This window comes from Trachemys scripta, chromosome 8 (assembly GCF_013100865.1).
Source record: "Trachemys scripta elegans isolate TJP31775 chromosome 8, CAS_Tse_1.0, whole genome shotgun sequence".
NCBI classification, from domain to species: Eukaryota; Metazoa; Chordata; order Testudines; family Emydidae; genus Trachemys; species Trachemys scripta.
In genome coordinates this window covers 5,755,904-5,779,054 of record NC_048305.1, presented here as the reverse complement: position 1 = coordinate 5,779,054, position 23,151 = coordinate 5,755,904, and the positions used below count along the sequence as shown (strand labels likewise).

General features: G+C 51.8%; 1 protein-coding gene across 2 annotated transcripts in view; it reads right to left on the bottom strand.

Annotated features, from left to right (window-relative positions):
- SPARC (secreted protein acidic and cysteine rich) overlaps nucleotides 1–23,151 on the bottom strand; it is a 24,600-nt gene extending 1,449 nt beyond the window's left edge. Inside the window, exons 1-9 of one of the 2 annotated variants that reach the window (XM_034778789.1) lie at nucleotides 22,994–23,151; nucleotides 9,723–9,792; nucleotides 7,164–7,214; nucleotides 6,312–6,396; nucleotides 6,057–6,178; nucleotides 5,646–5,766; nucleotides 2,486–2,619; nucleotides 1,924–2,072; nucleotides 693–841 (exon numbers count right to left, since the gene is read on the bottom strand). In XM_034778789.1, the coding sequence (XP_034634680.1) occupies nucleotides 693–841; nucleotides 1,924–2,072; nucleotides 2,486–2,619; nucleotides 5,646–5,766; nucleotides 6,057–6,178; nucleotides 6,312–6,396; nucleotides 7,164–7,214; nucleotides 9,723–9,779 (868 nt within the window). In that variant the 5' untranslated portion in view covers nucleotides 9,780–9,792; nucleotides 22,994–23,151. The remainder of the gene's footprint in view (nucleotides 1–692; nucleotides 842–1,923; nucleotides 2,073–2,485; nucleotides 2,620–5,645; nucleotides 5,767–6,056; nucleotides 6,179–6,311; nucleotides 6,397–7,163; nucleotides 7,215–9,722; nucleotides 9,793–22,993) is intronic. The other variant, XM_034778790.1, reaches the window with a different exon arrangement.

Sequence of the window (23,151 nt, the reverse complement as noted above, 5' to 3'; positions counted from 1 at the left end):
CTGATATTCTTCATTTGCACACGCATTCTTTGGGGCCGGGCCTGTTATTTGCTATGTATTTGTACAGCACCTTGCACAACTGGTGCTACCACAGTAGAAATGTTAAATCATAATGAACAAGGCCTCGGTTAGGAATGAATTATCCCGCTCCCTTTAACGCTTACGTTGAAGCCATGGGAGTTCGTTGTGCCGGGGATCGTCAGCCTAATGAATCCTGCACGGTTCAGGAGGGACACGCCGTCCTTATTAAATAGGACTAGCGGTAATACAAACTAGATCCCTCAGTTCGCACCCACAGCGTTCACACGGGGCAGTTACAATGCAGTGCACTACTGCATGCGGCGGTTCCCTCCTCTGTAGTCCGAACGGGGTAGACAAAAGCCCTAACGCTGACTCCAGAAGGGGCAGAGCTGGGCCAACGCTGAGCACTTTTGAAAATCCCACCGTGGAGGAACCAATCGATTTTTCCCCTCTGTCCCCATCGCCTAAGCGCCTAGGATTTTCTCAGCCCTGTTTGCGACCGGGGCAGAGGTCACCCCGTGTAGGAGAGCGTTTTGACACGCAAAGGCATTCATTCTATCCGTGCTGTTATGTGTGTAGTGCCCAAAGGGTGCCCACCCTTCCCTGCGTCCTGCCCGCCCCTTCCTCTACTGTCCCCAGCTGCTGCCAGGGCGGGGACGGCAGCTACTTACTCTCCTTGATGCCGAAGCAGCTGCCCCATTCCTCCAGGGCGATGTACTTGTCGTTGTCCAGGTCGCACTCTTCGAAGAAGCGGGTGGTGCAGTGCTCCATGGGGATGAGAGGAGCTCGGAGTGGGGCCAGCTCGGTGTGAGACAGGTACCTGCCGGGAGAGCCGAGATGGTCTGAGCCCAGGCCAGAGTCCCCCCAACAATGAACCACAGCCTCTCTCTGCTGATGGGGTGGGGAGCGTCGCTGCGCCCTCCTCGCCCCCCCACCCCCACGTGTGGCTTCTGGTACAGTGGGACTGCTGGGGAGGGGTGAGTGGAAGGGGGCGAGCAGTGTTCACAGGGGCATCCCATGGGGCTGCTGTCTCTACTCAGACTGCTTCTCCCTCTTCCTACATCCCGTCCTCCCCTGGGCTCCTCTCCACATCCTCCCACCCGAGAACGCCCTCTGGACCCGCTCCAGGGCCCAATGGACTTCATGAGAGTCCCTCCATCGGCTTCAGTCTGTGCTGGGCCAGGCCTGGGCAGCGGGTCATGGGGCTGACTCCCCATCTCCTCCTTGGGGTCTGGCTAAGAGCAATGCCTTCCCTTGGAAACTGCCCAGCCGGTGTGGGACCTCGTTCCCTCGAGCACTCGCTGGCCACCTGAGCCGTCCAGCGCTATCCCGACAGCAACTCAGACACACGGTGTTTGTCCTGTCACAGCCCAGCGTGCTGGGGCACAGTAAAGGCTGATATGGAGCACAGAGCTCAGAGGGTTAATGCTGGCTAACAAAGTTCCCCCTCTGCTCCATGTATTTATAGAGCCCTGTCATCCTCAGCTTCACAGCAGGGCTTGGCATCCTTTTCCTTGCACAGCCCGTTCCTTCCTGCTACCCTGCCCATGCTGTGATCCGTCGCCGTCTGGATGTGAGCCAGGCAAAGTGCAGGCCTCTCCCCAGCAAAGCGCTGCTAATCGAGCCTTGAATACCTCAGGCCAGTCCCAAGCCCATGCCCAGCTTGGCTAGTTCACGGCAACCCTAACCTACCCATGTCCTTCCCGCTCCTGGGCTTCTCTGGAGCACAGAACACCTGCAACCACGTGCCGTGGGTCTGTGACGTGCACAGACGCTCAGGGGCTGGGAGAAGACCGAGACACTCATTGCACTTGTGACCTGCTCTGGGTGTGAGCCCAGCAAGCCGGCCGAGAAAGGCCAGGGAATCAGCCCCTGGCCCCGGCTGGGAGGGGAGTGCCGTACCCATCAATCGGATGCTGGTCCAGCTGGCCGAATTGCCAGTGCACGGGGAAGATGTACATGTTGTAGTTCTTCTCAAAGTCCCGGGCCAGCAGCTCCACAGTGTGCTCGCCGGCTTCCAGACGCTTCTCGTTCTCGTGAATCTTCTTCACCTGTTAAAGCAGAGACCTCGTGAAGCTGCCTGGTGGCTGCGGCTGGGAGCCCGCCTCCTGGACAGAGCCGCTGGGGCTGGGGTCACTGTCAGAGGGGGACAAAGAGGCTGGCTGGGTAGGGGATTGCTCTAGGAAGATGGAGTGCTGACGAGCAAGAGAATTACTAGTGCGTGTGTGAATGGGGTGGGGTTGGGTTGAGTTGCTCGCTAGGGTGGACTTTGTGTGCATCCACCAGCCTGCAATTAAGCTGGGATTCAGGGGTGCACCAGCGTGTGCCGGCTGGAATCCACCTTGACACTAGCGTGTGCAGAACTGAGCTGTGTGTGCGCAGAGCAGGGCTCCCTGCAGGCACCAGGGCTCACAGGATTGGGTCACCGCGGGCACCGGGGCGGGCTCCCCACATGTCCACTCACCTTGAGCTTCTGCTTCTCCGTCAGCAGGTTGTTGTCCTCGTCCCGCTCGTACAGGGTGACCAGCACGTTCTTGAGCCAGTCGCGCATGCGCAGGGGGAACTCGGTCAGCTCCGTGTCCAGGCAGGGAGGAATGTCTGGAACCCAAGCACAGAGCCGTCAGAACGGGGCCCTGCCCAGCGTCCCGAGTGGGACCGGAACCGTCCCTCGGCTGCAGTCGGCATCAGTGCATGGAGCGGAGCTGCTCCCACCCTGCCTCTTGGAGCAGGACATCGCCTCCTCTGCCCTTGCGCCACTGGGAGGGGCTTCACCTCGGCTCTGCTGTTTGCTGCGGCCTGTTACAGTTTATGTACTCGGGTGTTTTGCTGCTGGGTTCGTGGTCGAATTTCTACCCCCTGGAGCAGCACACGCTGTCTTGGGCACACCCCTACCTCCCTCAGGGCTGCGGGGACCAAACCTTCCATGCAGCCCACTGCCGGTGGCCCATGAATGATCCAGCCGTGGTGGCGGAAGGGGAAGTCTCTTCTAATTCCACCACGAATCTCTGGGCTCCGTGCAAAAACCACCAGGGGAAAATCCTATTGCAGGAGGTCAGACTAGATGATCATAGCAGTCCCCTCTGGCCTTAACTTAGGAATCCATAGACCTGGTGGCTCTGTGCTGTCGCCTCCCCCAGCCAAGCTAGCGTGAGCCTGCATTCTGTTTGCTGTCGCCCGGCTAAACCCCATCCCCTCCCCCCTTGCTTCCCATCCTGCCACCAGAAAAGTTGCCTGGATCTTTGGTTTATTCACTTGAGCTTTCTGCTGCCACTACTATGAGATGTTGTGTGCTGCCTGCACGGGACAAGGACACCGCGGGAAGCAAAACACACCAGCCGCTGCGCTGACCAAGCTTGTTTTGGGAAGAGCAAACCACCGATTTATTGGCGAGCTGCAGACACCTGGGCCGGGGGGGAATGGGAGAGGCGGAAGGAAAACTCTTTATATTTAGAAAGAATTCTACGGTTCTTCTTGATCAGCCCCCTGCTACCAGGAATGTCTTCCTGAATGTCTTCTCCTGCTTGAAGGCTGCGCCAGCTCGTGCCACTTATTTCGCACCCAGAGTCCAAACCCTCAGTCTGTTCCCTGCCAATTGATTGCTGTGGAATTTATTCTGTTGCCTATGGAGGATTAAGGACGATCGAGTAGGGAATGAGTAGCAGGAGCGGATGAAAATCTGATGGCGTACAGATTCCATTTTCCTGCAGTGGTACCTTGTGGCTAAAGAACATGCAGATAAATGTAGAGAATTGATCATCTGACATCTGGGTTTGTCGCTAAAGAGATTCAGCCTCCTTCCACCAGGTGTCAACGGCCCTCGGTGGTTTACGGGGTCCTTAAATGCCTGTGAGTTTAGCTCCTGGCTCCTGTGCAAAACGGCAGGTCCCTACATGCAGCCCATGTGGGCTGCTGGTCCTTTGGGCACCAGATCCTTACTTTGAAACTCCCACTATCAGCAGGCGGCTGGTGCTGCTTCTAGAAACCCCAGCAAATGCAAATCAAGGTGCTTTCTGATACAGCCCTGTCCATGAAGGGTCTCTGTATGCAGCACTGTGTGATGAGCAGCTGGCTACAAGCCTTCCCACCCCTGCCCCCTGAATAACTCCAGCAGCATAAGGCTTAAGAGAGAAACGCTGGATAAAATACAGAGGCCTCATTGTCACCTGGAGTTCTCTGCTGAATCATACTTCTGAGCGGCCTCCCCTGCTCTGCTAGTTGCTGTCTAGCACTGAGACACCCTGACCACAATAAGGCTATTGTACCAGGGGTTGCTCGGGGGAGGTGGGCAGGGCAGGTCTGGACAGAGCCCGGCTTTGCATTTGAAATGGGCATTCCAGGGTGAAACAATCTGCTCCTGTCAGGCCTCCCGCCTCTCAGAAGTGTTGAGCCAGCAAAACGCTTAGCATCGGGGCTTGTCTAGTGATTGCAATTCCCTCTGCCCTAGCAGCCCCTGTGAGTCTGCAGGCTGCCTTCCCTTGGCATTAAAGCATCCCTAGGGCTGGCGGCACCGGCTGTGGGGTCTGGGCATGTGGGCCGGTCACGGGCCAGGCGTGGACGGCGGGTGGGACCAAACGGAGAGCACCAGCCCGCAGGGCAGGTTGCGCTGTTGTCGGCGCCTGTTACGTGTGCTTCTGAGATCAGAGGCTGGAGAGACACAGTGCTGCCCGTGATCGATCCCAGGGGCCTTTCCAAGGATAGATCAGCGGGAGGAAAAAGCACGACCCTTAAGGCCAAATTCTGGCCGTTTCCCTGGGAGGAACGCTGGTGCCAGGCTGTAGTGGTCACACAAAGGTACCTCAAGCTCTTGTGCCTATGCTGGGCAGAGGCAGGCAGCCAGGTCAGGGGGCCCAGGCCAATGGAACTTACTGCTGCTTCATAAGTGAGTAGCAGAGCCCTGGTCACATCCCCAGCCTAGCTGGTACTGCGCGTTGGGGCCAGGGAGTGCCACAGGCTGGCAGGGTCCAGGGCGGGTGCCCGGGGGGGCTGAGGGACAAAGAGGGTCCCAGCAGGCTCTCCTTAACTCTCATGCAGGAGCGGCCAGAAGGTGCTGGGCAGGGAAGGTGCTGATGCTAGGCTGTCACGGTGGTGGAGCTGGACGCGGGGACCCATTTAGCATCAGAAAATGCTGCAGGAACGTACGTTCTCCTGGCAGTCCCTGTCTGCTTTTACACTGAGAACTGGGGAGAATTTCCTGACTGCAGCCCATTCGGTGGGGCAAGCCCCATCAGGGGCCCTAGGAGACAGGGGATGTGCTATCTTATTAAAAGGCAAGATCAGGAACCCCTGGCACGAACAGATGATCGGCCCCCGTCAGCCCTGACTGCGGGACCGCTCCCCTTAAATGGTTACCTCCTCCCCCAGCTCAGGGGTTCTAGTGGAGGGAAGGGGAAGGGTCTTTCCTGCAGCCCCTTTGCCCTTTCAGGATTTGATTAGAAGGCGGCAGCTGATCCCTGGTTTGTGTGTGCCTGACACCGGGAGTCTATACTCCAGCACCATGGACGAGCTGCAGGGTTGCAAGCCAGACATGGGAGATAACTAGTTGCTGAGCAGTGGGGAGATGTGCCATAGACACCTGTTAGGAGCTATGTGGGGGCTGGTTTGCCTCCTTGCAGGTGCAAACTCACATTTGCAGGGCCCGATGTAGTCCAGATGGAGCTTGTGTCCCTTCTTAGTGCCCTCCAGGGTGCACTTGGTGGCAAAGAAGTGGCAGGAGGAGTCATAGGTCTTGTTGTCAGTGCCACACACCTGCGGGGAAGGGGACAGAACATTAGAGAGACTCCCGGCGAGTCAGCCTGGCAAACTCTTGGCTCTGACGACTTCCCTACAGGAACGAGAGTGAGGCAACGAACTTATTTCAGAGGGGCCACCAGATTGGGGATTACTGACCGGGGCCAGATTCAAACCCGGGACCCATCTCCTATGATAAGTCTCCTAAGCCATTCAGGGCCTCGGACTGGTCACCATGTGACATACAGGCAGCAGGTTGGCTTCTTCCATCCTTGTCCTCCTTAATAGCGCTTCATTTCTCTGCTCACCTTCTCGAACAGGCCAACGCTGGGTGGGCAGGTGGAGGGGTCTTGGCACACACACATGGGGGTGTTGTTATCGTCCACCTCACAGATTTTGCCATGCTTGCAGTGATGGTTCTGGCAGGGATCTGAAAGAGGGCGGGAAAGCAACGTTGGATCTGAGCCCAATCCCCCATCAGGAGGAAGGGACAGCTGTCTCTGGTCCGTGGGCTGGGACGCCTCAGAGCAGGGCGGGGAGTGGGCAGGTGGGGAGTCACTTACTCTCAGCCACGATCTCCTCCACGTCCTCGGTGGGCTCCTCGAACTCCCCGACCTCCACCTGGACGGGATTGACTCCGACAGGCTCCTGGAAGACAGAATAGCTCAGCTGTAGCTGTATCCTGATTGGCCAATGGGATACGGCGCATGGTCACTATGGCCAGAATTAGCGCGAGAACTCAGGGGGTGGCCAGATTTGCAGTGCTGGGTGCTGAGCTCGCTGGGAAATCTGACCCTGTGCCATGTAGCCGGTCCCACTGAAAGAGGTGGGGGTGGGGGGTTCCACACCCAGGCCGAAGCCTGGACAGATGATTTACGGCCGGTGGTGGGACACTAGCTGGGGAGGGCTCTGAGTTACTACAGAAAATCCTTTCCCAGGTGTCTGGCTGCTGGGTCTTGCCCACATGCTCAGGGTCTATCTGATCGCCAGATTTGGGGTCTGAAAGAAATTTCCCCCTGGGTCAAAGATCCTGGTGGTTTTTCGCTTTCTCTGCAGCGTGGGGCAGCATGGGGCAGGTTTAAACTAGTGTCCATGATGGATTCTCTGTAACTTGAAGTCTTGAAACCAGGGGTGGGCAAACTACGGCCCATGGGCTGGATCCGGCCCGCCAGCCATTTTAATCTGGCCCTCGAGCTCCCGCTGGGGAGCTAGGTCTGGGGCTTGCCACGCTCTGGCACTCCAGCTGGGGAGCAGGGTCGGGGGTCGCTCCACGTGGCTCCTGGAAGCAGCGACATGGCCCCCCTCCAGCTCCTACGCGTAGAGGCAGCCAGGGGGCTGCACTCTGCATGCTGCCCCCACCCCAAGCACTGCCCCCGAAGTGTACAAGAGAGAGGCAATGCTGGGTCATTTCATACCACGGTTGTAGGATCCTCCACTACTTCAATCTCGTCTGGCAGGGCTTCCTGCTGGAAAGGAGGAAGACGGGGGAAAGTGCTGTCAGAAATGTGACCTCCCCTACATCTCACATCTCCTGCCCCATGGCCCCCTGTGCACAGCCGAGCCCAGATCCTCGTGTGGACATTCTCAGGAAGGGGAACCCTGCCAGCTGGGGAAGCTACCTTTGGTCTCTGTTCCCTGCACTTTTGCACTTCTACACGCTCTGCCTGTATGCAGAGAGGGCAGTTGTTTGGTACTCAGAGCTGTGCCCGGCTCTTGTTTGCTTCATCAATGCATAAATATAAATATAAAAATAGATGGCGATATACCTATTTCATAGAACTGGAAGGGACCCTGAAAGGTCATCGAGTCCAGCCCCCTGCCTTCACTAGCAGGACCCAGGGCCGGCGCTTCCACTAGGCAACCCTAGGCGGTTGCCTAGGGCAGTAGGATTTGGGGGGCGGCATTTTTCCGCCCTCGGCGAAAATTCGACGGCGGGGGGGGCCTTCCGCTCCAGGTCTTCGGCGGAAATTTGGCAGCGGGTCCTTCACTCGCTCCAGGACTCACTGCCGAAGTGCCCCGAAGACGCGGAGCGGAAGGACCCCTGCTGCCGAATGCTCAGAGGAGGAGTGCTGCCACCTAGAGCGGCAAAACCCCTGGCGCCGCTCTTGGCAGGACCAAGTACTGATTTTGCCCCAGATCCCTAAGTGGTCCCCTCAAGGACTGAACTCACAACCCTGGGTTTAGCAGGCCAATGCTCAAACCACTGAGCTATCCCTCCCCCATCACCAGAGCCAAGGCGGACCTCTCCTGCTGGAGAGAGGCAGCCATTCCCACGCTGTTGACATGGGGGGCAGCCGTTTCTCACTCCTTTCTGAGCTGCAGGAATTCTTGAGCTCTTGGTTAGTGTAATATAAATGTTGTGTGGAGTCTGGCACGTGATGGCCAGTGGGCAGAGGATGAGCGGGGGTCTCAGTCAGAGCTGTGCCAGATAAGAGTTTGGCTTGAAGAAAAGCCCCCCCCCCCCCATCTGCTGCCCTTGGAGCAGCTCCAGCCCCACTCTCCAACGCAGAACAAGGATACTCATCCCAAAGGCCCCCGCCTGGGAAGAGGCATTTGGCAGTGTCAGTGAGGCCGAGTCCCCTCCCACACCATTATTAATGACTGTTGTTCTGTATTCAGTCCTTGCACTGCAATAAGAGCCCCGGTCACAGAGCAGGATCCCATTGTGCTAGACACTGCACAGATGACCAGAAAGAGGGTCCCTGCCCCACAGAGCTTGCAATCTCAGCTCACTATTCGCTTCCTCTCACTCAACTCTCGGGCAGCAGCTCCCTGCTGGCAATGCCTCACCGCATGCACTCCCCGCACCCAGTGGCAGAGTGCCAGCTCGCGGAGAGCCTGCGCTTTGCAGGCCAATGGGCTAATAATGTTTGTGCCTCCCAACGTGCAGAGGAGAGGGGGCACCTCCCTGGGCAGCTTCTCTTGGATCTTTGCTTTACTAGTGGAGACCTTCTTAAAATCTGCCCTACCTCTGACTTCACAAGGGGCATCGGGTTTCTCCAAGGGCCACTCTTGGAGCACAGCTTGGGCTAGATGCCCCAATGGACTGGGTTACTGAATCTGAACTAATGTCTTAGGAGTTAAGCCTGGCTGAGGACATTCCAGCTCCTTTGACTCCCAGTCCGGCTGTACTGGAATTTCAGGTGCCCTCCCTCCCGTGTGGCTACTGGGATCCAAAATGGTACTGTTCGGAGCAGATCCTGACGGAACACGTGTTGGTCTTCTGGTCCCTTAACCCCTTCACCAGATATCAGATGGCCCATAGCCATTTCTGGCTATCCAGGAGGAGCATTTTCTCTCCCTTCCCAGCTATGCCTGGTTATTTCATTCAGAATCAAAGGGGTTAAAGTCCATGCATTCCTACTTTTTACCCTAGGCCCTGATTTGGGCTGCACCCCCAGTGAAATCTTCTTGCCCTGGGGCGTGAGTTTGTGCAGGGGTTTACAAGGCACATAATCAGTAAGCGCGCCATGCCTGAGGGATTCTGTTCTGTTCTCTCACTGGCTTTGGTTCATGGCTTTATTCTAAACCTCCTGCAAAATGGCTCCAGGGCTTCCTCCCCTGTGCAAGGGTATACAGGGAGACAGAGAAGCATTTCATAGGAACCAGTAGATAAAGATCGGGTGGTGACCATAGCACCGCAAGGATGTGGGTGATGGCTGAAGATGAGTTAGGATCCCAAACCTATGGAAAAACGGGCCGTGAGGTTCACATTAGCTCCACCAGCTGTGGAAAAGGGAGTCACAGTGGGGCAATTACAGTGAGGGTCCATTCAGTGCCACGATGCAGGAGACGGAAGAGGGAGCTCTATAAAAAAAAAACCACCCAATACAGGATGTGCCATGGCATTTATTGGGGAGGTGTAAGTTAACAACTTTCTACTGGTGGCAGTGCCCCCAATGAGAACCCTGGTGCAGGGACTGCCCATTCTGGGAAGGGAAGGTGGTAGGATGAGGGTCAGACACAATACTTACAGGTGCTGCCAGCACCTTGCCAGCTAGGCAGATAAGGAAGAAGATCCAGACCCGCATCTTTCAATGAAGCCTGGATAAACGGGAAAGAAAAAGAACAAGGGTTGGACGTTAGCATTACAGAGTGAAGCTTTATCACCTGCAGAATTCACTGCACGAGGGCGTCTGAGTCACTGATTCCCTGGGCTGGGTCTGGAGAGAGCTTGGATGGAAGGTGGAAAAGGCCTTCGTGAACTAGGAGTCCTGCTAATAACCATGATTTCATGTCTGCAGTGTTTTTCATCTAAAGATCTCAAAGCACTTTACAATTATACAATGGCCAATTACATTCGTGGGGAAACAATTTTTTAAAAAATATTCCTGCAAAAAAAAATGTTGGCTTTTGGGTGAAAACCTGAAATTGAAAACTGTCTTCAGTGGGGAAAAAAATGGTTTTTGAACATTAAAAATGTGATGGAAAAAATGTGCTTGGGTTTTTGGTTTCTATTTTTTTCCTTGAAACATCCGAAAATTGCAATCAGAATGAAAATCTTCAGCAAAAATGTTTATTTTGGGCAAAAAGTTGTTTTTCATTGAAAAAGATTAGACCAGCTCTAGGTATAGAATATAAAACTTCACACAGCATCATATATTGTTCCATTCAGAGAAGAGAAATTGGGGAACAAAAGAGGAAGAATAAGTCAGAGTGTGACAGAATGAGAGAGGGAGAAAGAGAACGCTCCAGAATGAAACTCTAACCTGTTGTGAACCCTATAAAACTTTTCCAGAAGTTTTAGAAGTTTCAAGAAGTTCCACAATTCTCTAAGTTCTTCTCTCTCTATAAGTCATTAGGCCTCAAACCTACCCAGAAGACGTCTACCTTCAAGATTGCAGTAGTGCACTTTATCTTAAAAGTCAAATGAATCAATCTTGACTGCCTGCATGATGCAATGTGGGCAAACCGATGTCCACCCTTTCTCCTATAAAACATATTGGAGAACCTACAGTATCTGCAAAAAGAACAGGAGTACTTGAAGAAGTGGGTTGTAGCCCACGAAAGCTTATGCTCTAATAAATTTGTTAGTCTCTAAGGTGCCACAAGTACTCCTGTTCTTTTTGAGGATAAAGACTAACACGGCTGCTACCCTGAAACCTACAGTATCTGCGTCTCCCTTCTAAGAGGGCTCAGGGGATTCAGGCTTTGTGCGTGTATCTCAGATAAGTTCATGAAGGCTCCCCGTTATTTCCCATCATTGCTCACTCTCAGGGCTTGCCTACACAGTGACGTGAGTGCTCAGTGAGCTAGGGTGAATTTGAAGCGCACTAGTTGCTCTGTACTCCCAGGATGGGCGCTCTCACTGCACACTAGAGCCCCCTCAGGTGGGTTAACTTACTACACTTCCAAAGCGCAGTAAGCTAATGTGCACAAAGGCGCTTGTAGTGCACAGGAGTGTCCACACAGGGAGTCAGTGTGGATTAGCCAGCGCGCACCAGGTACTGCAGGCTTTTCCCCCCGTATAGACAAGCCCTTAGTCCCCTCGGTGGGCTCCCGAGGCACTTTCTGCTCTCCATGCACCAGCACAAGCTGACTCCCAGAATGAACTGACTGCCAAAAATGCAGGGACTCCAATATCCTGTCTGTGCAAGTCCCCTGCGCTATCAACAGGAGAAGCTGAGCCCAGAGCAGGGCTGGAATTCAGCTGCTGAGGACAATGGCAGGGCATTCTCTGCTCTGGACCTGCCTGCATTAGCAGCCAAACCATCTCCACCCTGTTTGAAAGGACCCTGGTCAAAGGGGCTGGGGCATCACCCAGATTGTTTTCTTTTTGTACACAGGGCCTTGGTGTTTGCCGAGCATGGCTGCCGGTGTGTGAGCGGAGGCAGCTCACCCGGTCCCTGCCTTCCTAGAGGGCTGAGATCTTTGTTGCCGCTCTTAACTTTTTATCTCCTGCTGTTGCATTCAGGCCTGCAACCTGCCTGGCCTCACTCTGCTGAGTACGTGTCCCAGGCCTTAGACAAACAAACCGACCGAGGGAAACCCAGGAGACTGATGCCCTCTGTTGATCCACAGACTATTAGAGCAGGGACTGCAGCAGCACAGGCTACCCCCTCCGCCCCCACCCTGCCCTGCCAATGGGCCTCAAAACTGACTCGGAGAGAGTTCGAGAGGACTCTGTGTTGTGTCCCGCGCCGGGGGCCTTGACACCAGCTTTGCACCCTGCAGATGCTGGGCTGCTCCAGGGACCAGAGTGGTGTAAGTTGGAGCAACCTAGTCTGCCGATGGGCCTTCATGCCGCCCAGAATGTCCATAGTGCTCCATGCTATGGCCCTACCCCCTCCTCCGCTCACCCTGCCACTCCCAGCCCATTTCTACACTGGGGCTTGCACTGGGGACAATGCACGGCTGCCCATGGTGACCCTATGCAATGCTTGTGCTGGGAGAAGTCTCCCCAGGCTGCTTGCAGGCGCTTTGCAGCCCCTATCTACCACTGGAACGGAGCACAGGGGCAGGAGAAGGAGGCAGGATCCTTACCCTTCTCCCTAGGGCTGAGAGGGGAGATCAGAGTCTCAGGCCCATTCAGTGCTTGGCTTCTCCGCAGGGCCTGCCAATAGGGGGCCAGTTAGTGCCAGCTACAGTGAGCCTTGTTTTAAATCCATCCAAAGCAAGAGTGGCAGCTGGTGAAATCAATCGATCCTTGTTTCACCCCCCCTGCTTCCTGTGTGGAGGGATCAAACCCCTCTGAGTGTTGAAAGCAGAGGGTGGAAAGGCCTAGGCTGGCAGAGTCCTCGCATCTGGCGGTGGGACGGAGCAACGGTGCGAGCGGAAGTTCTTGTCGCCACCTCCCTCTCGTGAAAGCAAAAAACCCAGCGTTTGTCCCACGCCTTCCAAATCGCTTTCCTCCTGGCTTCCCATCCACCTGTCTCTGCTGGCACATGTCTAGGCTGTGACGCTCTGAAAGAGAGCTTCCCCCTGGTAACGGGCAGAGAATTACTCAGAATAAAAGTTCCCAAGCTGGTTCTCAGCCCTTGTCTACATTGGTGGCCACCGTCACTTCGGCAAATCCGCTAGAAACTCCCATTTGCACGGCTGCAACCTAACCCTGCCTGCAACAGGGATATACTGCACCAATGCAAATCCCGGCTAAGGGGAGCTTGTTTACATTGGGGGGTTGGAATGGTGTGTCTATACCACTGGCCATCAATGTCTGTAACTGGAGCTAATCCCCAGGGTAAGTGAGAGGTGAACAAGTCCTGTGTTTTAGGTGGGGACAATCAAGAATCCTTCTCAATGTCTGTCTGTCTTTATTGCATTGGCCGAAGAAGAATGCCCTATAAATTCCCAATACACAAAATGATATCTCACCTATCCACAGACCGGCCTGTTTTCATGCTCTTTAAAATGCAGGACGTTTTAGCTACAGGTATATTGAAATCTATTTAAAAGAGCACGCAGGCCTGTAGCTTAAGTGGGAAGACTGGCTGACCATGTAATATTTCACAATTTACAGGCCGTGACATATTTTACACAGACGTGGCGGATGTCTGTATATACTCCCCACCTGGGATGCAAGAGCGCAGTGGTAACGTGGATTTCGGGGGGTCTGGAGGGTACACTGCGCAGTAGCCAATGGATACAGAGCAGCAACTGACATTTCGGTATCAGAGGCTCTTGTGCTGAGAAGCAGGGGGTGGGAGGGAATCCGTTTCCTGTGGCTTGGCTGCTGTTTAGTGCATACATGGTCCTCCCTCCACCCCCATCCTCCTGTTCCGTACACCAAGTCCCTTCCTCTCTCCTTTATTTGCTCTGGAGGCTGCTGAAAGCTCTCCCGTGGCTGCCAAGACCTGAAGCTGAGGTCACTAGTTCTTCCCCTTTTGATGGGCATTTTGGGTGGAAAAGTACAGCCGATTCTGGCTGTTCCCTCCATCGCCGCCGTCCCCTGCCTTGGGAGGGCTTTTCTTGTGTGTCTGCTAACTAACAGGGGTTGTTTGGCTTGGAAGTTGCCTTTTGCTCCATTTCTGTCTCAGGCATGGAAACTTCACCGTGCTGAGCAAAGAGGAAGGGGGAGTTGAATGGGTAGAATGGGCTTGTGTTAAAAAAGTGCAGCCCCCAAACCAACCTGGATTGCATGTAGATTATGTCCCCATTGCTAAACCTGTACAACAACAGGGGATTGTGCTGAGCTGGGGTCTCTGAATCGGATGCTCACTAGAAGCCAGGAGACGCTCTGAGGTCCCACTGTTGTGTTTGGAGGAAGGGGGAACTTGAATAAACTCTCCAGGCAAACAAGCACGGCATAGATGTCTCGCGCCAGAGGCAGGAAAACAAGTTTACTTAAAAAACAAAATTAAAATAAACTCTCATAAACCCCCAGCCTTCGAGAGGAGCTGCACTGAGACTTTGCCCTGAGGACTTTTCAGGGTCTGGAAGACCCGAGCTCCTTTGCAATGTGATGAATAGCCCTTCCTAAATGATGAATGGGACGGATCACTTGATGATTACCTGGTCTGTTCATTCCCTCTGGAGCACCTGGCATTGATCACTGTCAGAAGACAGGATACTGGGCTAGATGGACCTTTGGTCTGACCCAATATGGCCGTTCTTATGTGGTAATATAGCCCCTCGGCAACAGTTCAGTGGCTCTGCACTCCACGGTGCTATCGCTGTAGCAAAAGGTTTTCTACCATGGTGTGAGTCATGGAGGATACTTTCCCAGTTTCTCTACCTACCATGGAGTGGACAGGGGCAGCATAATCTTCTTTGCAGGCTCTCAGGGTATCTATTCATCCCACCACGTCCAATGCATGTTCCTGTCTCCAGTAAATTCCGCACTGAGTTTCAGCAGATGGTGATGCTGAGACTGTGACCAGACTCTGAGAACAGGTCAAGGTGAGGACGAGTTGAAAGCCCTCATGAGATGAGAGGATCTCCGTGGGACATCCCAGGAGGTCAGTGACCTGGGCTACCATGAGAGACCTGACAGGAATCCCTTGCCCTGAGCCAGCCGTGGTTGGAAGTGCCTTGAACCAGCAGAGGAAGAGAGAGCCTCACACTGCTCAGCATTCATCTCTCTGAAGTATTTGGAATTGGCATTTCTGGGCTCCGCACTTGCACTTGGCTCTCCTCAGCCCTTAGGACCGGGCATTAGAGGCAGAGGTGAAGGGGTGTAGCATAGGGATACTTTGGAGGGGATAAAACAGGGCTGGTGCAGAGATCTAGCATTTCGAAGGCTCTGTTCCCGCCCAGCCCACGAGGAACAAATGAAGAAAATGAAGCTGACCAAGCAGCATCACACATAGGAACAGCCTGGGTCAGACCAATGGTCTGTCCAGCCCAGTATCCTTTCTCTGACAGTGTCCCGTACCAGAGCTTCAGGGGAAAACACCGACAACCAGGACCCCTCCTCTCCCCCCAGCACTGCTGCTGAACTCCAGGTGGGTCTGGGAAGAAGATGGTCTCACCTCCTATGAATTTCAGTGGCTGACCCCCACACAGCACTTATCCAGGATCACCAGGCCTCTGTTGCTCATGAACAAGGCTGGCTTCCTGGCAGCCGTGGTCATGACTTGCTGAGTTGCTCATCCAGAACAGCTAGCAGCATTCCTACTGAACCAGCTAGGCTACGTTTGAATGGCATCCTAGAATCATAGAATAGCAGGGTTGGAAGGGACCTCAGGAGGTATCTAGTCCAACCCCCTGCTCAAAACAGGACCAATTCCCAACTAAATCATCCCAGCCAGGGCTTTGTCAAGCCGGGCTTTAAGGAAGGAGATTGCACCACCACCCTAGGTAACCCATTCCAGTGCTTCACCCCCCTCTTAGTGAAAAAGTTTTTCCTAATATCCAACCTAGACCTCCCCCACTGCAACTTGAGACCATTACTCCTTGTTCTGTCATCTGGTACCACTGAGAACAGTCTAGATCCATCCTCTTTGGAACCCCCCTTTCAGGTAGTTGAAAGCAGCTATCAAATCTCTCATTCTTCTCTTCTGCAGACTAAACAATCCCAGTTCCCTCAGCCTCTCCTCATAAATCATGTGCTCCAGCCCCCTCATCATTTTTGTGGCCCTCCACTGGACTCTTTCCAATTTTTCCACATCCTTCTTGTAGTGTGGGGCCCAAAACTGGACACAGTACTCCAGATGAGGCCTCACCAATGTCGAATAGAGGGGAATGATCACGTCCCTCGATCTGCTGCCAATGCCCCAATGTTGCTGAAGTGTGGGTATAAACAAGCCCGATTGGCTAATTGACAAGGTGTTGTGGCAACCAAAGCTAAAAATGGCAGGAGCCCCGGGATTAATTTATCTCCTGAATCTTTTCACAAACCTGCATTTTGTTGTTACTGTTTATGGTGTTTATTACGGTGGTGAACCGAGAATGGGGCCATGTAGCGCTGGGCACGGTTCAAACCCAGCACAGCTGAGATCCCAGGAGCCTGATTCCGTGCTCTGACTCTCAGGAGGTGCAGACCGGGAGTGGCGGAGGGAGAGGAGAGGGGCAATGATGGCCAGATGCGACGCTTGCACCTACCTCGGGCTGGGCTGCTCCTGGATCCAGCCAGGGCTATTCTAATTCACAGCAGCCATGCATGGCAGCCTATAATCTGCTCTGCAGCTCAGAATAGCCAAGCTCTGGACATGCTCCCACTTTCCATGACACACTTCCTCTCATCCCTGGCCATGCCCCACCATGCCCCTATGGGAGCTGCACAGCAGGGCCACCTCTGTTGGCCGTATGCTGCCCCTGTGCTGGGGGGAACTCCCCTGCAGTTCAAATCCCCTGTACTCCACAAGGTGGAAGAAAGGTTTGGGGGAACCAGGGAAGGGGCAGAATCTGTCCCATTGTCTTTCAATTTGTCCACGAATTTACTGCTGCCTTTGTGTTGGGGATCAGAAATGTCTGTCGTTTGCCTGTCTGCCTTTCTCAAGTGGCTATTTCTACAATATCTAGCTGCTCTGCATTATAATCTTGTGGCAGCCCTGTATTGTCTCCCCCCTTGGCCTGATTTCATTCTTTCTCTGCTCAGCTGGACCCATTTGGCCTCCCCAGGACTAGCACTTCCCCTCATCCGCATCTCTAGCAGATCCTGCCGTTCTCCTGACCCTCACCACCCCTCTTTGTTGCTGCCACTGCTCCCTAGACTTTATTCTCCTACATGCTTGAATTTTGCCATCCATCTGCCACAGTCCTGGCCCAGGGGGCTGCACATTCCAGATACTTCCCTTTCTTTATTTACAGAAAGGCAGTGTGGTCTAGGGGCTACGATACTGGACTGGGACCCAAGAGACCTGCCTGCTATTCCTAGCCCTGACACTGCCCTACCTTGTGACCTTGGGCAAGTCACTTCACCACTCTGTGCCTCAATTTCCTCTCCCACCCTACCTTCTGTGGGGCAGACTGTTTATATTCTGTGTCTGCACAATGCCTAGTAAAATGGGGTCCTTGATCTCAGTTATCATAATATAAAGGATAATACACTTGTGCCATTGATACCGGATCTTTTTTTTTTATTATTATTATGAGGGTTTTATTTTACCAGCAAGAGTTGTGCATAAACCAGGATTTTGCTAGTGAAATATCATCACTGTTAAACCCTGAGTATGAGCTTGGACACCTTACACTAATGTGGAACCAGGCATAGATCCCACTTGTTCATCTAAAAAGACACTCCTATATTCCTCCCTGGGGATGTTACTTTAGGAACATAAGGGCATCAGGACTTGCTCTGCTAAACTCAGGCAATGCTGACAGCTCTGTATCCGCTCAACCAAACCCCTAACATAACTCATCAGGACTAGCCATGAGCCTGTGTCCTCACCTTTCCTAACCTGAATCACAGCTGCCACGTTTCGCTCCTGAGGTGGCTGCACTTTGCTGGTTGGCAATGTGATTCCAATAGATACCAGTGCATAAAATCAGGTTGTTAAACGTATAAAGCACTTTGGGTCAAATTTACCCCTCTCTAACACAAGGCCTAGACAACACCTGGGTCCCACTTAAGCCCTTTGAGAATATCCATTTGGATAGCAGTCACCATGTAAAGATACGATCATCATTAGCTTAGCTCCCTCCTGAACCAATCACCTTTCACCACTGTTTGAAATATACGCCTACTGCAGATAAACTTGGAAGAGCACAAGAGTTTAGATGGACAAGGCTTCCACTAAGGCAACTTTGTCTTGGTGTGAGGTCACAGCATTCACAACCAGATGAGGCAACTCTTCGGAGGCTGGCCTCTACCTTGCTGGTGTGTTTTTGTTAGCTCATAACAGATGCTAGCAGAGAAGTTGCCGTGCTCTTTATCATCTGTTCTGTCTAACAAACCCTCAAACTGGAGGCCTCGGACCTCTGTAGGCACTGGGCCAGCAAAAGAGGTTTGGTGATGGAAGGGCAGAGTCTCATGGTCAGGAACAAAAATAAATCCACATATCACTTCAAATTAGGCTGAAAACGGCAACTCCTTTACTGCTTTGAAGCTGCTCCGTTTTTTAATTCTACGTTATGTTTTAGTTTCTTTGGTTTGTTGATTTTAAAATAATCCAAAAGCTCCCCCCCGCCCCGCCACATTACATCCTGAAATACGGGGTAGATTCTACACTGCATTTATTTCATGTTGTTTTATTGTTTTCGGACAAACTAATTTTGCACTGAGTTCTCTTCAGAAGCAAGTGACTCTCAGGAGACAGAACCCAAGTATCTCTTGCCCCCCTCTGCCTCTCCTCTTTCTGGATGTTCCCCTGGAGGACGAGAAGGAACATCTGGGGGCGGGACAGCTGGACAGCTTTTCCAGAGGGGAGCCATTTGGAAGCTATGACGTAGTCCATGTGGCAGACGCCCTAGGCCAAGGTTACGTAAGTCCCATAGGATGCCACGTTTAGTTCTGGGTGCGGGGAGGAGAACGGTGCTGCTCAGCCTATGAGAGGACTCCCCCTGGAGTCCAGTTCAAGATATGCAGACAGGACAGAAAATCCCAACCCTCCTCCAGCCTGAATCAGTTCCTCTATGTGATGCACCAGTTTAGTGCTTTGAATAAAATCTCTCAGTGCCAGCTCCTGCCCCATTTACAGTCCCTGGGAGTTTTGCCTGGAGCTCAATGGTAGCTGGAGCTGGCATTTGGTGAGCCTGGAAATGATCATCTGGCCGAGTTCCTTGACAAAGTATTTTGGGTTTTTTTAGAAAGTCTAAAACGATCCTTTGCTGCTTTTCCTTTTGAATCTAATCATCAAGATGTGGGGCACCCTGCCCCCCCACTCCCATAACATAGAAGAGTCTGAGTGCAGGCTGGGGTTACAAGAACAGCATTGCCATCTCTGGGCAGCAGTCTCCATCTGATAGCTCACGATCCCAGGTGATCTCACAGCTCAGATGAAGCTGCTAGGGACTAGAGACGTTGTTGGTTAATGTATGGTTTGATGGTACCATTTTTTGCAAACTGCAGGATCAATACGTTTTAGAAGTAACTGCAGTTCAATTCCATCTGCTGAAACAGCTACGAACCAGATGAATGTAAAGATATGTATCTCCATTCTCTGCTAGTGATGTCCTTAAGGAGTCTAGGCAGAACCTAATGCTATTATAGCATATACTGGTGATGTGGCTGAGAGGAGAGAGTGTGGTCTAGTGGTTAGATAAGGCTAGGTTAGTCAGGTGATATGGGTTTCCTTTCTGACTCTGCGCCAGATTAGCTTTGTGACTTTGGGCAAAATCACATGTTAACTGCTCTCTGCCTCAGTTTCCCCTCTGTAAAATGGTGATAATAATACTCACCTCCCTTTCTCAAGCTCTTTAGGGTCAGCATATGAAAGGTGCATGATCTCATTGATTGTGTGTTACTAATATTGCATTAGTATTTGTTAGTGATCAAAGGCTCTGCAGTGTCTATAATAAATTGCAGCTCCTCGGAGCAAATAAAAGGGGATGAAGATACCAGTGAAAAAAGGCCAGTATATCGAAGTACAGCCATATACCAAGCACATCAAGATACAGGAGGAAAACAACCATTACATAAACATAATGGGAGCACTGTGAACCCACCGTGGAAGCAGCGCCCGAGCCATGCAAACAAGGCTCTTTTCAATTTGATTTAACAAATCGGTTCTGGGATAAAACCAAGTTTAGACTGTCTCGGGTTTGACAGTAGTTTTGGTCAGGTCCCTGTTCAGATCCCATGCCACCTACGCCAGCTAGCCCAGCTGTTCCACGCGGGACTGTCAGCACTCAGCACCAAATCTCAAGAGAGAAGAAGCAGGAAATTGGGGTTGGATGGAAGCCTGGATGGTTCCCAACACCGGCAGAAACTTGCTTCAACTTACCAGCACACCCACCCCTGCGTTACTATTAGAGCCAGGGGAAAGGCAGCAGCTACATCCTTAGATTAAGGCTGAGGAATGGCTTGTCCATAAACAAAAAATTGTTCTGCTATAGGGATACCAGAATAGTTAAAGCGGTACAAACCCTCAAGTGTGGATGCAGGAATACTGGGATAATGGTGCTTAAAAAGGCATAGCTTATTCCTCATTCCTTACAAGAATAGGGTGGAACAGTATAAGCACCTTTATCCTGATGTAACTTTGTCCACACTAGAGGTTGTGCTGATTTAACTAGTTTGGTAGAAAATCGCACCCCCTTGTGGGAATAGTTAAATTGATCCCAAAACGGTGTAGACCAGGCCTAGGTGGAATTAGTAGCCACTCAGTTTAGCCATGGCTCTGGTAATTGAACCAATTGTGTCGCTGTCACACGTAACAGTGACTTGTTAATTTTTCTTGGAACGCGATTGAAGACAGGGTTTGAAAGCAGCCTGGGTCAGAAAGGACTTTCCATGGACCTTGGCAGTTGGACTGTAGAGTGCTCTCAGGAGGCTCACAACATTATGCAGGATCGAGTCCTCTGTGAGCAACCTCTCTGACTCGGTTGCTTCAGGAGGTAGGTGCGATCTGTCTATCAAGCTCTGACACTTCTAGGGCTAGATGGATGGGTTTAGCTTGGGAGAGGCGGGGCCGACTTCAAAGGGAGAAGAGAGTAAATATTTAGCGCTAACACATTTCTATGGGCTGGGTTCCTCCACCCCCTACTCACCATAAGCAGCACTTTACTCCACTGTTCATTTCAGCAGGACTCCCTGTGGAGCAGGGCACCACCCAGCATGAGGAAGGGGGCAGAATTTGGGCTCTATCTATTTTCTGATCCATTTCTTGGACTAAGCTACCCGGTATAAGGAAACAAAGTAAAGTTGAATCCTTCCCAGTGAATTACTGCCCTCTACACAGTCCCCCAGTGAGGCAGAAAATACTCTCAGTCGCTTGGGCCAGACTCCTGTCCTCATTCAGACCAAATGCAGCATTACTAGGGTGGCGGTGTCATTCACTTCAGAATAAGGATATTTCAGTGCCTATTCCAAATATACCCAGGCCCTGTTGCCTCCTTAGGCGTTAGAATGAACCAGCTTACGCACGCTTGCAGGAGAAGACTAGAAAGGAGGAAGGAGAGAGATGAAGAGATGGCCTTTTGACTGCTGCCCAGAGACACCCTTGGACTTTGCCGCTTCTCGATAGGGTGACCAGACAGCAAATGTGAAAAACCGGGACAGGGGGTGGGTGGTAATAGGAGCCTATATAAGAAAAAGACCCAAAAATCGGGACCGTTCCGATTCTGGTCACCCGACTTCTAGACAGGTGGCAAAGGCTCAGAAGAACATTCCCCCAAGGTCCCGCTGAACATCGCCTCCCTGCCTTCAGCAGCTTGTCTCAGCTGTAAAGGCTCTACATCCTGGCTCCAGCAGAGGACCCTGCAAGGGTTTCCATGGGAGCCAGCATTCCAGTGGGGGTGAGTCATGTCAGAGGAGAGGTTCTGCAGGAGGTGGGGCTTGCAAAAAAGTTTGAAAAGTTGGTCCTCCTCTTTCCCTCCTTCCTCCTCCCAGCCCCCCATCTCCTGCCTCTGCCTATGTGGCAGACAATGCTTTGTTTTAACTGTTTCACAGAACACTGCAGCCATTTACTTCCATTTAAAGCTTTTTCTCCCCCCGTCTCTTCCACCCTTCCAGGAGAACAATCTGTTGCAGTTTCCAGTCTGTTCCTTTAGGTTTGTTATGTTTTTTCAGGGTGTTTTAACTTGATAATAAAGACAAAGTACTCAAATTCAGATTCACTGGAAGACCCTGCCCTTCAGTCTGAATGGGAATTTAGTCACCATCCAGCTGAATTTTCTTTTCTTTGCGGTAATAATGTGTCCATGCTTCTGAAACAAAGTTTTTCTTCTGGGTTGTGAGGGAGGCGGTTGGACTGCTAAGGCAGCTGCTGCCTTTAAAGGAAACAAGGGGTTTGTTCTTTTGGACAAACATAAATAACGGGAGTGTCTGATCCTTATTTTTAATGGCTCTCAACTGGGCTTTTTTAAAAAAACAACAACAACCCAAAATTCTGTTTTCTCTCCTGCGATCCCTGTTCTTTACAATTTAGCTAGAATTAAACAAAACAATTAGAGGGATAAGAAGAACCTGACATAATTTCAAAAGCTGCTTGGAAGAAAAAGAATGAATAGAATACCTTTCTTTGAAGGAAAAAGAAAAGAAAGGAAAAAGAAAAAAGAAGTGAATGTGGTAAAAAGAGTTCAGGAGAACAAAATCTGCAAAACTTTGTTTTTCCAAAAGCATGGGACACCAAGGTATCAAATGACAGTATGCCGCCCCAGGACTTAATTAATCGGCGCTGATTTATAACTAAATCTGATTCTCAGTGCAGTAAATGTGACATGCCTGCAAGCTGGTACTTCACCTCTCTCTAAACAAATAAATAAACAGCTATCTATTTATAGCAACTGGAAAACAAAAGAAAGGAACAAGGATAAACTGAACCAGCTCAGAAAAGACTGCAAACTCATATACAATATTTCTGATCACATAATAGTTAACACTGTTCATCTGCAACTGAAAGGTAATAAGGTTTTCAGCTCTGGAGGAGAAAGAATTCAGTGAGTTTTAGATAGATAGATAGAGGGGGTGTCGGGATAGATAGAGGAGGTTTCTGGGGATAGATAGATAGAGGGGGTGTCTGGGGATAGATAGATAGAGGGGGTGTCTGGGGATAGATAGATAGATAGATAGATAGAGCATTGGTTTATCAACAGAACCAAGCATGCCCCCTCTATCTAGGAATAATGGGCATAACTTTCTGTACAGCGAACAGTTCAGATTCCTGTATTAGACGCTTTGCAGGAATTGGCCAGATTAGCAATAACGAAGTGATGAGAAATAATTGAAATAGAGAAGGGACAGGGAGAAGGGTTTGTGCCATACCTCGCAGACAGGGCAGCAGAGATGAGAAAACTTCAGGCTCTCTGAAGGTCTGAAGGAATCTGAACGTTTTAGAACCAGGCAAGAGGAAACCGTTCAGTGCACTGGGCAGGGTTTCTGTCTCCCTCCCTCCTCCTCCTCCTCTATGTTTTCCAATTCTG